This window comes from Salmo salar, chromosome ssa16, assembly GCF_905237065.1.
Source record: "Salmo salar chromosome ssa16, Ssal_v3.1, whole genome shotgun sequence".
NCBI lineage: Eukaryota > Metazoa > Chordata > Actinopteri > Salmoniformes > Salmonidae > Salmo > Salmo salar.
Window position 1 is genome coordinate 71,881,886 of NC_059457.1, and position 15,622 is coordinate 71,897,507.

A 15,622-nucleotide genomic window follows, 5' to 3' on the forward strand; every position below is an offset into this window, starting at 1 on the left:
ACTACATGACCAAAAGTATGTGGACACCTGCTCGTCGAACATCTCATTCCAAAATCATGGGCCTTAATATGGAGTTGGTCCCCCCCTTTGCTGCTATAACAGCCTCCACTTTTCTGGGAAGGCTTTCTACTAGATGTTGGAACATTACTGCGGGGACTTCCTTTCATTCAGCCACAAGAGCATTAGTGAGGTCGGGCACTGATGTTGGGCGATTAGGCCTTGCTCGCAGTCGGCGTTCCAAATCATTCCAAATGTGTTTGATGGGGTTGAGGTCAGGGCTCTGTGCAGGCCAGTCAACTTCTTCCACACCAATCTCGACAAACCATTTCTATATGGACCTTGCTTTGTGCACAGGGGCATTGTCATGCTGAAATAGGAAAGGGCCTTCCCCAAACAAAGTTGGAAGCACAGAAACGTCTAGAATGTCATTGCATGCTGGAGCGTTAAGATTTCCCTTCACTGGAACTAAGGGGCCTAGCACGAACCATGAAAATCAGCCCCAGTCCATTATTCCTCCGCCACCAAACTTTACAGTTGACACTATGCATTCGGGCAGATAGCATTCTCCTGGCATCCGCCTAACCAAGATTTGTCCGTTGGACTGCCAGGTGGTGAAGCGTGTTTCATCACAACAGAGAACGTGTTTCCACTGCTCCAGAGACCAATGGCGGCGAGCTTTACACCACTCCAGCCGATGCTTGGCATTGCGCATGGTGATCTTAGGCTCGTGTGCGGCTGCTCGGCCATGGAAACCCATTTCATGAAGCTCCCGACGAACAGTTATTGTGATGACGTTGCTTCCAGAGGGAGTTTGGAACTCAGTAGTGAATGTTGCAATCGAGGACAGACGATTTTTATGCGCTTCGGCCCTCAGCGGTCCCGTTCTGTGAGCTTGTGTGGCCTACCACTTCGCGGCTGAGCCGGTGTTGCTCCTAGACATTTCCACGTCACAATAACAGCACTTACAGTTGACCGGGGAAGCTCTAGCAGGGCAGATATTTGACGAACTGACTTGTTGAAAAGGTCGAACTGACTTGTTGAAAAGGTGGCATCCTATGACACTGAGCTCTTCAGTAAGGCCATTCTACTGTCAATGTTTGTCTATGGAGATTGCATGGCTGTGTGGTCGATTTTATACACCTGTCAGCAACAAGTGTGGCGTGAAATAGCTGAATCCACTTATTTGAAGGGGTGTCCACATACTTTTGTATACACTACCGGTCAACAGGTTTACAACATCTACTCATTCAAGGGTTTTTCTTTATTTTTACTATTTTCTACATTGTAGAATAATAGTGAAGACATCAAAACTATGAAATAGCACATATGGAATCATGTAGTAACAAAAACAAAATATATTTTAGATTTTAGATTCTTGAAATAGCCACCCTTTGCCTTGATGACAGCTTCACACACTCTTGGCATTCTCTCAACCAGCTTCATGAGGTAGTCACCTGGAATGCATTTAATTTAACAGTTGTGCCTTCTTAAAAGTTAATTTGTGGAATCTATTTCCTTCTTAATGCATTTGAATCAATCAGTTGTGTTGTGACAAGGTAGGGGGGGTATACAGAAGATAGCCCTATTTGGTAAAAGACCAAGTCCATATTATGGCAAGAACAGCTCAAATAAGCAAAGAGAAACGACAGTCCATCATTACTTTAAGACATGAAGGCCAGTCAATAACGGAAAATGTCAATAACTTTGAAGATTTCTTCAAGTGCAGTAACAAAAACCATCAAGCGCTATGATGAAACTGGCTCTCATGGGGACCGCCACAGGAAAGGAAGACCCAGAGTTACCTCTGCTGCAGAGGATAAGTTCATTAGATTTACCAGCCTCAGAAATTGCAGCCCAAATAAATGCTTCACAGAGTTCAAGTAACAGACACTTCTCAACATCAACTGTTCATAGGAGACTGCGTGAATCAGGCCTTCATGGTCAAAATGCTGCAAAGAAACCACTATTAAAGGACACCGATAAGAAGAAGAGACTTGCTTGGGCCAAGAAACACGAGCAATAGACATTAGACCAGTGGAAATTTGTCCTTTGGTCTGGAGTCCAAATTGGAGATCTTTGGTTTCAAACGGCATGTCTTTGTGAGACGCGGTGGGGGTGAACGGATGATTATATAAAATTCAAGGCACACTTAACCAGCATGGCAACCACAGCATTCTGCATCGATACGCCATCCCATCTGGTTTGGGCTTAGTGGGGCTATCATTTGTTTTTCAACAGGTCAATGACCCAACACACCTCCAGGCTGTGTAAGGGCTATTTTACCAAGAAGGAGAGTGATGGAGTGCTGCATCAGATGACCTGGCCTCCACAATCCCCCGACTTCAACCAAATTGAGGTGGTTTGGAATGAGTCTGACTGCAGAGTGAAGGAAAAGCAGCCTACAAGTGCTCAGCATATGTGGGAACTCTTTCAAGACTGTTGTAAAAGCATTCCAGGTGAAGCTGGTTGAGAGAATGCAAGAGTGTGCAAAGCTGTCATCAAGGCAAAGGGTGGCTACTTTGAAGAATCTCAAATATAAAATATATTTTGATTTGTTTAACACCTTTTTTGGTTACTACATGATTCCATATGTGTTATTTTATAGTTTTGATCTCTTCACTATTATTCTACAATGTAGAAAATAGTACAAATGTAGAAAAACCCTTGAATGAGTAGGTGTTCTAAAACTTTTGACCAGTAGTGTATATAGTGTACCTTTGTGTGGTAAGACACTCTTTACCAGACATCAAGCTCCTTGAACATAGGGTGACACAAATGTATATCAGAACAACTTATTGTAACCAAACACCTCTGACCTGTGACCTGTGTAGAACCCTAGCGTGTTTGACCCGGAAGTGGTTCTGAACCAGCTGAGGTATTCTGGAATGTTAGAAACAGTTAAGATCCGCCGGGCCGGCTTCCCTGTCCGCAGAACCTTCAAAGACTTCTTCAGCCGGTCAGTGTGTGTGTGTGTGTCTGTGTCAGTGTGTGTGTGTCAGTATGTGTGTGTGTGTCTGTCTGTCTCTTCCCCCTGCCCCTCTTTTTGTAATTCTCTCTCTCTGGGCTAGTGTATATAAATACACTTTGTTTGTTTTAACTTTGTTACTCTTTCACTTCCTCTTTCTCCACCCCTGTCTTCCTCTCTCTCAGGTATCAGATCATTCTGCAAGAGAAGGTGAGTGGAGCGGGGGATGAAAAGAAGAGGAGTACAGACCTGCTGACCAAATACGACCGTGCCAAGAAGGAGTGGCAGCTGGGAAAGACCAAGGTAAGACTATAGCAGAACTTTAGTGGACTTGACACCAGTGGATGCCAACAGATGTTGAAGTGACATTTCACCCTGCCCACCTGACCCCTCAACCTCTCACCCCTGACTTCACACCTCTGACCTCTAGGTGTTTATGAAGGAGTCTCTGGAACAGCGTCTGGAGAAAGAGAGAGACGAGGTTCGCCGTAAAGCAGGCATGGTCATCAGAGCTCACATCCTCACCTACACCGCCAGGAAGCACTTTAAGCGTGTGAAGGGGAGCGTCGTCACCCTCCAGGGGTACCTTCGTACCCACATACAACGGAAATGGTTTCTACGGCGATGCTTGGCAACGCGGGTACTCCAAAAACACAGACGAGGACAGGTGGCCCGCGCAAGCTGCCACAAACTCCGAGAGGAGAGGAGGAAGCGAGAGGAGGAGCAGAGGAAGAAGAGAGAGCAGGAGGAGGGGAAGAAGGAGGGAGAGGTGGAAGGAGAGAAGGAGGGAGGAGTAGAAGCAAAGGCTGCTCAGGGTTCTGAGGTGAGCTTTCTCTTCTCTACTCTTTTCTCTGCTCACCCCTCTTTTAGAAAATGGTCTGGTCCTGAGGCCATAGACTATCATAGGAATGGGCTCATTCATGTCATCAGATATAGGGATGTCATGAGATGACAACTGACGTTCTTTCTAATTTCCTCTCTTTCTCTCCCTCTCCACTCCATTGTATCTCTCTCCCTTTCCTCCCTCTGCCTTCCCCCTCCTCCCTCTCTCCCTTTCCAGAAAAAGGAAGGAAAGACGGAAGAAGAGGCCCGTCAGATGGAGGAGATCTTGCGTATAGAGTTGGAGATCGAGCGCCTGCAGAAACAGAGGGAGGATGGGGTCTCCCAGCTCTGTGAGTCCTCCAGGCAGGAGCTCCGGCTACGCCGGGACGCAGAGATCAAGAGGCTGAAGAAGGAGGCCTCTCGTAAGGCCACAGAACTAATCGACCTCCTGGATTTTGGAGGTCTGGATCCCAGTTTAGCCACCGCTGCTAGCGCTAGCGCAGAGGTTGGTGTTCCATATTTCCTGAAGAGTGTTGAGGTTGTTCTTCTCTGTCCCTCTCCTGTGTCAAGTTGGATATGCTTAAAACATATCTGGCCTTATCTGCCCTGACACTGACCCGTTTTCTCCCTGCCCTCCAGCGGCTCCAGGAGGGCCTGGCATGGCCATGGCTGTAACCCAGGAGGAGGAGGTGGACGAGGGCTTCCATGCCGAGGAGGAGTGCACTGTCCCTCTCCTCCCAGACTTCCCTCCTCCAGCCGAGGCTGACGCTGCCGTGGACCAGGATATGTTCGCCCACCTGCCGCCCCCTCCACCCGCCTTCGCTGAAGGCTCTACTGCTACACCACCTCCCCCTCCCCTCGATTCATCCTCACCCACTCCCGTCCCTCCCCCGCCTCCCCCCTTACCAGCTGAAGATGGCTCTGCCACCCCTCCCCCACCATTGCCTCCTGGAGAGGGGGAGGGAAAAGAAAAAGAGGGGGAGAAAAAAGAGGGTGATGTAGGGAGGACAACGAGTATCTTGAGCCTCGGAGAAGGGGAGGAGCCGATCTACAGCATGCCGGTCGACAGCGGCGAATCAGATTACGACGAGGAGGAGGGCTCTGTCACCGCGGGAGACGATGGTTCCGCATCCGGGCAGAATAGCAACAGAGGCAGCGCGGCCATGACGGAGGAAGAAGCTCTGAGAAAGTCCACGTGCACCAACGCCAGCATAGAGTCTTACAGGGGCAGCTCTGACTCAGTTAGTACACACACACACATATTCACACATATAAACAAACAAACACACACATTCACACGTTATTGCTGTGTATATTTATGAGGCATGTTGGACGTACATGTAATTGCCAAAATAAAGGGAACACCAACATAGCGTCTTAATAGGGCGCTGTGCCACCACGAGCCACCAGAACAGCTTTAATGCACCTTGACATAGATTCTACAAGTGTCTGGAACTCTATTGGAGGGATGCGACACCATTCTTCCACAAGAAATTCCATCATTTGGTGTTTTGTTGATGGTGGTGGAAAACTCTGTCTCAGGCGCCGCTTCAGAATCTCCCATAATTGTCCAATTTGGTTGAGATCTGGTGACGGAGATGGACATGGCATATGGTGAAACATCAGCAAGTTGAGCAGTCTTTGTCACTGAAGCTCCTGCCAAACGTGCCCCAACAGTCTCCCCTCTGTCAAAGTCACTGAGATCTCTTCTTCTAGCCATGGTCACCAAAATAATGGGCAACTGGGCCTGCCAAGCATTTTTCAACATAACCCTAAGCATGATGGGATGTTAATTCCACACCTGTGTGGAAGCACCTGCTTTCAGTACACTTTGTATCCCTCGTTTACTCAAGTGTTTCCTTTATTTTGGCAGTTACCTGTATATCTATCTATATATATATATATATTCTCCCTGCCCTGTATACTGTGTCCAATATGTATAGAGTGAGTGATGATGGTGTTGGTGTGTTATATTATAGATAGATAGATAGATAGATAGATAGATAGATAGATAGATAGATAGATAGATAGATAGATAGATATTGAGGAGATAGATAGATAGATAGATAGATAGATAGATAGATAGATAGATAGATAGATAGATAGATAGATAGATAGATAGATAGATAGATAGATAGATAGATAGATAGATATTGAGGAGATAGATAGATAGCTAGATATTGAGGAGATAGCTAGATATTGAGGATATAGCTAGATAGCTAGATATTGAGGAGATAGATAGATAGATAGATAGATAGATATTGAGGAGATAGATAGATAGATAGATAGATAGATAGATATTGAGGAGATAGATAGATAGATAGATAGATATTGAGGAGATAGATAGATAGATAGATAGATAGATAGATATTGAGGAGATAGATAGATAGATAGATAGATAGATAGATAGATAGATAGATAGATAGATAGATAGATAGATAGATAGATAGATAGATAGATAGATAGATAGATAGATAGATATTGAGGAGATAGATAGATAGCTAGATATTGAGGAGATAGCTAGATATTGAGGATATAGCTAGATAGCTAGATATTGAGGAGATAGATAGATAGATAGATAGATAGATAGATAGATAGATAGATAGATAGATAGATAGATATTGAGGAGATAGATAGATAGATAGATAGATATTGAGGAGATAGATAGATAGATAGATGATAGAGGAAGATAGATAGATAGATAATAGAGAGAGATAGATAGATAGATAGATAGATATTGAGGAGATAGCTAGATAGCTAGATATTGAGGAGATAGATAGATAGCTAGATATTGAGGAGATAGATAGATAGATAGATAGATATTGAGGAGATAGCTAGATAGCTAGATATTGAGGAGATAGATAGATAGATAGATAGATAGATAGATAGATAGATAGATAGATAGATAGATAGATAGATAGATAGATAGATATTGAGGAGATAGCTAGATAGCTAGATATTGAGGAGATAGATAGATAGATATTGAGGAGATAGATAGATAGATAGATATTGAGGAGATAGATAGATAGATAGATAGATATTGAGGAGATAGATAGATAGATAGATAGATAGATAGATAGATAGATAGATAGATAGATAGATATTGAGGAGATAGCTAGATAGCTAGATATTGAGGAGATAGATAGATAGCTAGATATTGAGGAGATAGATAGATAGATAGATAGATATTGAGGAGATAGATAGATAGATAGATAGATAGATAGATAGATAGATAGATAGATAGATAGATAGATATTGAGGAGATGAGAAGATAGATAGATAGATAGATAGATAGATAGATAGATAGATAGATAGATAGATAGATATTGAGGAGATAGCTAGATAGCTAGATATTGAGGAGATAGATAGATAGATATTGAGGAGATAGCTAGATAGCTAGATATTGAGGAGATAGATAGATAGATAGATAGATAGATAGATAGATAGATAGATATTGAGGAGATAGCTAGATAGCTAGATATTGAGGAGAGATAGATAGATAGATAGATATTGAGGAGATAGATAGATAGATAGATAGATAGATAGATAGATAGATAGATAGATAGATAGATAGATAGATAGATAGATAGATAGATAGATAGATAGATAGATAGATAGATAGATATTGAGGTATATATATCTGTGTTGTCCAGTACATAGAGAGTGATGATGAGCATGATGGGCTGTTGGACACCGATGAGGAGGTACACAACGGCAGGGTCACTCTTCTCAACGGGAACGGACCTCCGTACTTCCATAGCTACCTCTACATGAAGGGTGAGTACAAACACACGCGCAAACACACACACATACACACACACATACACACACACACACACACACACACACACACACACACATACACAGCACTTACACACAGCCCATGTTTCTCTCCTATCCCTTTAACTGGTCGTAGTGGCATAATGAACATGCATGATACTGTGTGTGTGTGTGTGTGTGTGTGTGTGTGTGTGTGTGTGTGTGTGTGTGTGTGTGTGTGTGTGTGTGTGTGTGTGTGTGTGTATCTCTCAGCTGGTCTGATGATCCCATGGCGCAGGCGGTGGTGTGTGTTGAAGGATGAGACCTTCATGTGGTTCCGCTCCAAACAGGAGTCCCTCAAGTCTGGCTGGCTCCATAAGAAGGGAGGAGGACTGTCCACTCTGTCCCGCAGGTTGGGGTGTGTGTCTGTTTGTTTAGAGGGGGATTAGAGGGGAGTGTGTGTCTGTGTCTGTGTGTGTGTGTGTGTGTGTGTGTGTGTGTGTGTGTGTGTGTGTGTGTGTGTGTGTGTGTGTGTGTGTGTGTGTGTGTGTGTGTGTGTGTGTGTGTGTGTGTGTGTGTGTTAACCCCTACACCCTACCTCCCCCTGCAGGAACTGGAAGATGCGATGGTTTGTTCTGAGGGAACACAAACTGATGTACTTTGACAGCGACAGCGAGGAGAAACTGAAGGGAACCATCGACATCCGCGCCGCCAAGTAAGACTCTAATACCCACAATGCAATGCGCTAGACTTAAGCCCTATCCACAATGCAACTCGTCGCCAAAGCAAAACCTATTTCCTTTCCTCTCTGTTCCTCACAGAGAGATCGTGAACAACCATGAGAAGGAGAATGCTTTGAACATCGTGACAGATGAGAGGACGTACCAGGTGTTTGCTGAGTCGCCAGAAGACGCCAGGTATGGAGACACCAAAGTGTTTGACTTATGTATTTGGCCATGGTCTCAAATAACCAACCTTGTGTTTCCTCACAGAGAAGGGAGACATGATGCCAATGAATAGAACGATAATATCAATTTTCATCTGAAATTGTTCTCTCCCTCTCTCTCTTTCTACCCTCCTCTCGCTGTCTCTCCCCCATCTCTCTCCCCCCCTCCCTCTCTCTCCCTCTCTCTAGCGCGTGGTATAACGTCCTCAGTAAGGTTCATGTGTATACTCCCGAGCAGCTGATGGACATGTCTCATGAACAGGCCAACCCCAAGAACGCTGTGGTCAGAGTCTACACAGCTTCTAACCATGTTATACACATGTTATAATTACCCACACATGTTATACACATGTTATAATTACCCCACACATGTTATACACATGTTATAATTACCCCACACATGTTATACACATGTTATAATTACCCACACATGTTATACACATGTTATAATTACCCACACATGTTATACACATGTTATAATTACCCCACACATGTTATACACATGTTATAATTACCCACACATGTTATACACATGTTATAATTACCCACACATGTTATACACATGTTATAATTACCCCACACATGTTATACACATGTTATAATTACCCCACACATGTTATACACATGTTATAATTACCCACACATGTTATACACATGTTATAATTACCCACACATGTTATACACATGTTATAATTACCCACACATGTTATACACATGTTATAATTACCCACACATGTTATACACATGTTATAATTACCCCACACATGTTATACACATGTTATAATTACCCACACATGTTATACACACACTGTGCCATAATAATAGAGTATGTCATGTCATTTCATGTGATGTTATAGGGAACTCTGGACGTGGGGCTGATTGACTCAGTCTGTGCCTCTGACAACCCAGACAGGTATGAACAAGTTCCTGTGGTTGACATGGTATGGGATTATAAATGACATGTGTTATGTATTGGTATCTAACCTGTGTGTGTGTGTGTGTGTGTGTGTGTGTGTGTGTGTGTGTGTGTGTGTGTGTGTGTGTGTGTGTGTGTGTGTGTGTCCAGGCCCAACTCCTTTGTGATCATCACAGCGAACCGTGTGATCCACTGTAACACTGACACTCCAGAGGAGATGCACCACTGGATCAGCCTGCTGCAGAAACCTAAAGTAGACTCCAAGATAGACGGACAGGAGTTCCTGGTTCGGGGTGGGTAACACACACACACACACACACACACACACACACACACACACACACACACAAAGATACACACACACACACACACACACACACACACACACACACACACATAGAGATATACACACACACACACACACACACACACACATAGACACACTTGCACACACACACACACACACATTAAGATACACACAGAGGCACACACACACACACACACCCACATTAAGATACACACACACACACACACACACACACACACACACACATAGAGACACACTCGCACACACACACGTGTGTGTCTGACTGAGTTGGAACATAGGTCTGCTGTGCACCGTGTTAGTCTTCAGGTCTCAGACAATGTTACTCATTACACACCCACACACTGGTACACAACTCAACCACACAGTTATTGTATGATGGCCCACAAGGGACACCTCTCTCTCTCTCTCTCTCTCTCTCTCTCTCTCTCTCTCTCTCTCCCCCCCAGGTTGGCTCCAGAAGGAGATGAAGACAGGAACTAAGAGTAATGTTCTGAAGCTGAAGAAACGCTGGTTCGTGTTAACCCATAACTCCCTGGATTACTACAAGAGCTCTGAGCGAAACTCCTCCAAGATGGGAACCCTGGTCCTCAACTCCCTCTGCTCTGTCTTTCAACCTGAGGAACGAGTGCACAGAGAGACAGGTGAGAGAGGGAAGGAATGGAGGGTGTAGGGGATCGGGGGTAGGGTCCATACTGATGCCCTTGTTGTCTTTTGTAGGGTACTGGAACATCGTAGTGCACGGTAGGAAGCACTCGTATCGCCTCTACACCAAGATGCTGAATGAAGCTCTGAGATGGATAGCAGCCATACAGGCAGTGATAGACAGCAAGACACCCATAGAAACACCGACGCTACAGCTCATCAGAGATATCAAGGACAGCAGTTTGAACCCTGAGGCGGTGGAGCAGACCTACAGGAGGAATCCCATCCTCAGATACACTCAGCACCCTCTACACTCCCCCCTACTGCCACTACCCTACGGAGAAGTCAGTAAGTAGACTAGACCGTCACAATACAGCCTGCATCATAAACATGGTACTGTCACCTCCTGGTAATCCTCCTTGTACTGTCACTTCCTGGTAATCCTCCTGATACTGTCACTGACGTGAACATGAATGGATTTGATGATAACTTTTCTTTCCTTCTCTCCCCCTCCTCCCTCCTTTCCTCTCTCCTTCTTCTCCCTCCCCCTCCATCCCTTCCTCTCCTCCCCCCTCTCCCCTCCAGTCCAGAGGCAGCAGGGCTATGCCAGTCTTCAGGATGAAGCGATCCGAGTGTTTAACTCTCTTCAGGAGATGGAGACTCTGGCAGACCCTGTTCCTATCATACGGGGGGTACTGCAGACCTGTCAGGACCTGAGACCTCTCCGAGACGAGGTGCACACACATGGGCACACACATCATATGAGCACATACACTCTTAGAAAAAAGGTGCTATCTAGAACCTTAAAGGGTTCTTCGGGTGTCTCCATAGTAGAACCCTTTGAAGAACCCTTTTTGGTTCCAGTTAGAACCCTGTCTACATGGAACCCAAAATGGTTCTGCCTGGAGAAAGCTTTTGGAACCCTCTTTCCTAAGATTGTATACTTGTGCACATACAGGCACACACACACACACACACACACACACACACACACACACACACACACACACACACACACAGGTGCATACACATACAAACACTCTCCTACTCAATCACTGTGTTACCGCTCTCTCCAGGTATACTGTCAGGTGATCAAGCAGACCAATCACGTGCCTCAGCCCAATCAGCCCAATCAGCGGGCTCATTGGCACCTCCTCACCTGTATGAGCTGTACCTTCCTCCCAAGCCGGACCATCCTCAGATACCTGCGCTTCCACCTCAAAAGGTGTGTGTGTGTGTGTGTGTGTGTGTGTGTGTGTGTGTGTGTGTGTGTGTGTGTGTGTGTGTGTGTGTGTGTGTGTGTGTGTGTGTGTGTGTGTGTGTGTGTGTGTGTGTGTGTGTGTATTCCCAAGAGATGAGTGTGTGTCCCAGGTGTTAGTTTTGACTTGGTTTATTTAGAACCTAACGGACAACTAGGAAAAGCTCAAACCAAGTTAATTCACCTAATGGGTCAGACAGCTGAACAGCCAAAGGCTTGTTCCCACCAGCACAAGTATAAATACCCCACATTAGGTGAAGTCTCCTCCTTTTCTCTAAACATGACTTCTTTGTTGCTAGGCAGGAAGTTCAGTGATGTGGGTAATAAACTGTTCCTTCTCCCTTCATGTGACCCGACCTGACCTCGGCCCACATTCCTCACTAATCCACAGCTATCCACCCTTATCAGGGACCGCAACCATGTGATTGGCTTTCCCTTACTCAGTAACATTCCAAGCCCCTGGCTCACATCCGACCTTTAATTGACCCCGCCATATACATTCCTCCTACTGATAACCATTCACTTCTGGTGTAGCAAGTATTTCAAGTTACAACCCAACAACTGAAACCAGACTGTGGCCCTTCTCCTTTCCATTGGATACCTGATGTCTAACAATAACGTGTTCTGACAGAACGTAAACATTCTGCATTCCCTCTCTCTCAAGTTTAGAAGTCAGAACCCATCACAGGTATAGAGATGTTTTATTAGTGTATGTGTGTATCATGACTGTCTCTGTGTGTGTTCTCCCAGGGTGCGAGAGCATTTCCCCAACACAGAGATTGAGCGTTATTCTGCTTTTATCAATGAGTCTCTGAAGAAGACCAAGACCAGGGACTTTATTCCGTCTCAGGAGGAGATCGTGGCCCTACTGGTGAGGCAGGAGATGACAACTACAGTCTATTGCCATGGAGGAGGCTCCTGCAAGATCTCCATCAATTCACACACCACCGCTGGAGAGGTACACACACACACTGCCAGACATACACTGACTGGACAAAACATTAAGAACACCTGCTCTTTCCTTGACATAGACTGACCAGGTGAATCCAGGTGAAAGCTATGATCCCTTATTGATGTCACTTGTTAAATCCTCTTCAATCGGTGTAGATGAAGGGGAGGAGACTGGTTAAAGAAGGATTATTAAGCCTTGAGACAATTGAGACATGTATTTTGTACGTGTGCCATTCAGATGGTGAATGGGCAAGGCAAAATATTTACGTGCCTTTGAACAGGGTATGGTAGTAGGTGGCAGGCGCACCGGTTTGTGTCAAGAACTGCAACGCTGCTGTGTTTTTCACTCCCAACAGTTTCCCGTGTGTATCAAGAATGGTCCACCACCCAAAGGACATCCAGCCAACTTGACACAACTGCGGGAAGCATTGGAGTCAACATGGACCAGCATCCCTGTGGAACGCTTTCCACACCTTGTAGAGTTCATGTCCTGATGAATTGAGGCTGTTCTGAGGGCAACTCAATATTAGGAAGGTGTTCATAATGTTTGGTATACTCCGTGTATACACATGCTGTCACAATGGGTGGATTCCGAAGAGTCAGGCGCAGGAGACAGAAAGATTCCGTTAATGAATTTAATAAAAATATCCACACGGAAAATATGCAAGGTATGGAGTGCAAGGTGTGCAAAAGTAACGCACCACCCTTAAAAGAACGTAACCAGGGACGCAGCCCAAAAGGAATAGCGTAACTCCACAATATACAGAACCACATGAAACACACCCTGACAAACGAACAATCCCGCACAAACAACAAACCTAACTAACTAGCCTAAATACCCCTCCCCACTAACAACTAACACAAAACAGGTGCGCAACTAACCTAGGCCTAACTAACAGAACGTGAAACATAAATCGATGGCAGCTAGTAGGCCGGCGACGACGACCGCCGAGTGCCGCCCGGGCGAGGAGGGGCACCTTCCGTAGGTGTCGTGACACATGCACACATACACACACACACAGACACACACACACACACACACACACACACATGCACACGTCCCTGTAACATCTCTCCTTTGTGTGTGTGTGTGTGTGTGTGTGTGTGTGTGTGTGTGTGTGTGTGTGTGTGTGTGTGTGTGTGTGTGTGTGTGTGTGTGTGTGTGTGTGTGTGTGTGTGTGTGTGTGTAGGTGGTAGAGAAGTTGATCCGCGGCCTGGCCATGGAGGACAGTAGGAATCTGTTCTCTCTGTTTGAGCACAACAAGGTGACGGACCGAGCTCTGGAGAGCAGGATCATAGTGGCTGACGTCCTCGCCAAGTTTGAGAGGTACGTAACGTGTGTGTGTGTGTGTGAGAGAGTGTGTGTGTGTTGCTAACCCTATCTGTGTGTATTCTAGGCTGTCAGGGACTGAGGAGGAGGAGGAGGAAGGACAGTGGAGACTCTATTTTAAACTTTACTGTTTCCTCGACATGGAGAGCATGCCAAAGGAAGGGGTGGAATTTGCCTTCATGTTTGAGCAGGTGAGTACACACAGGCACACACCGACACACACACTCACACACACACACACACACACACACACAGACACACAGCGACACACACACTCACACATATACACACACTCCTTGTCCTACTCCGTCTCACTCAATTTCAATAAATGTCTCTCTCCCCCTCCCTCTCCCCCCCCTTTTGACACCCCCTCCTCCCTCCTCCGTTCAGGCCCATGAGTCTCTGATCAGTGGTCACTTCCCGGCCCCAGAGGAAACTTTGCAGCAGCTAGCCGCTTTACGGCTACAGTATCTCCATGGAGACGGGGCCAGCCGCGCTGGGTGGAGCCTCGGTAGTGTTTACCCAATGGGGCGCCTCCGCTCGCGCATCTTCCACTCCACCAAACAGGGAGGCGCGGCAGGAGGAGAGGGAGGAGGAGGGCAGGTGGGAAGTGTCAAGGGGGACGGGCAGGATAGAAGGAGAACCCCCAGCTTTCTGGATGGAAGTCTGAGGCGCAGCTTCAAGACGGGCTCGCTGAAGAAACAGAAGGTGGCGATGGGCACACACACAAACACACAACGCATTTGCATAAAACACACATGCTGACATCACTATTGCAATATTTTTCCTAGCTGTAGTTCTCAATATGTCCCATAGATGGCGCCTCTCATAAATCACACATGATCATCTATTGACTGGAGCATCGCACATTCCATACAGAGATATCGTGCACTATCGCCTCTGATTGGGTTTGGGATTGATTGATTTATTGGTTAATTTATTGATTGACTGATTGATAAATATGTTTGTAATCCTGTCCAGGAGGAAGAGGGACAGCAGGTAGAGATGTGGGTGAAGGAGGAGACATCGGCAACCAGAGCCCATGTTCTGGATAAATGGACCAAGTTACAGGGACTCGCCCAGCACCAGGCTCTGCTCAAATACATGTCCATCGTCAAAGAGTGGCCCGGATATGGCTCTACACTTTTCGACGTGGAGGTGTGTGTGTGTGTGTGTGTGTGTGTGTGTGTGTGTGTGTGTGTGTGTGTGTGTGTGTGTGTGTGTGTGTGTGTGTGTGTGTGGACCTTTGTGTTTTACTTCTATCTCATCCTCCCCTCCCTCTCCTCCTCCTCTGTCCACTTCTCCTCCCTCTCTCTCCCCTGCAGTGTAAGGAAGGAGGTTTTCCCCATGACCTGTGGCTGGGTGTGAGTGCTGACAACCTGTCTGTGTATAAGAGAGGGGAACCCAAACCTCTGCAGACGTTCCAGTATGAGCAGATCACATTCTTTGGAGCTCCACAACCCTGCATCTACCAGATCACTGTCGACGGCAACGATTTGTTCTTCCACACTCCATTGGTAAACACACACACATTCTGAAACACACACATTCTGAAACACACGCACACTTACTCTAAAACACACACACACTTAACACACATACACACACGCATGCATGCATCAGACAGTCACAACAAAAACAACCTCAAACAACCTCGGCCTTCCCTGTGGCTCAGTTGGTAGAGCATGGTGTTTGCAACGCCAGG

The 15,622-nt window shown here is 45.9% G+C and overlaps 1 protein-coding gene across 1 annotated transcript in view; it reads left to right on the plus strand.

Moving 5' to 3' along the window:
* Positions 1-15,622, plus strand: part of LOC106574531 (unconventional myosin-X-like) — a 72,648-nt gene that overhangs the window by 45,026 nt on the left and 12,000 nt on the right. The window contains 23 exon segments of the mRNA XM_045697683.1: positions 2,832-2,956; positions 3,151-3,268; positions 3,396-3,788; positions 4,026-4,292; positions 4,427-4,455; positions 4,458-5,028; positions 7,441-7,564; positions 7,820-7,958; positions 8,157-8,261; positions 8,368-8,463; positions 8,682-8,775; positions 9,350-9,405; positions 9,559-9,701; positions 10,183-10,377; positions 10,454-10,726; positions 10,964-11,112; positions 11,455-11,603; positions 12,387-12,594; positions 13,778-13,914; positions 13,985-14,108; positions 14,308-14,625; positions 14,899-15,075; positions 15,243-15,434. Coding sequence (XP_045553639.1) covers positions 2,832-2,956; positions 3,151-3,268; positions 3,396-3,788; positions 4,026-4,292; positions 4,427-4,455; positions 4,458-5,028; positions 7,441-7,564; positions 7,820-7,958; positions 8,157-8,261; positions 8,368-8,463; positions 8,682-8,775; positions 9,350-9,405; positions 9,559-9,701; positions 10,183-10,377; positions 10,454-10,726; positions 10,964-11,112; positions 11,455-11,603; positions 12,387-12,594; positions 13,778-13,914; positions 13,985-14,108; positions 14,308-14,625; positions 14,899-15,075; positions 15,243-15,434 — 4,182 coding nt within the window.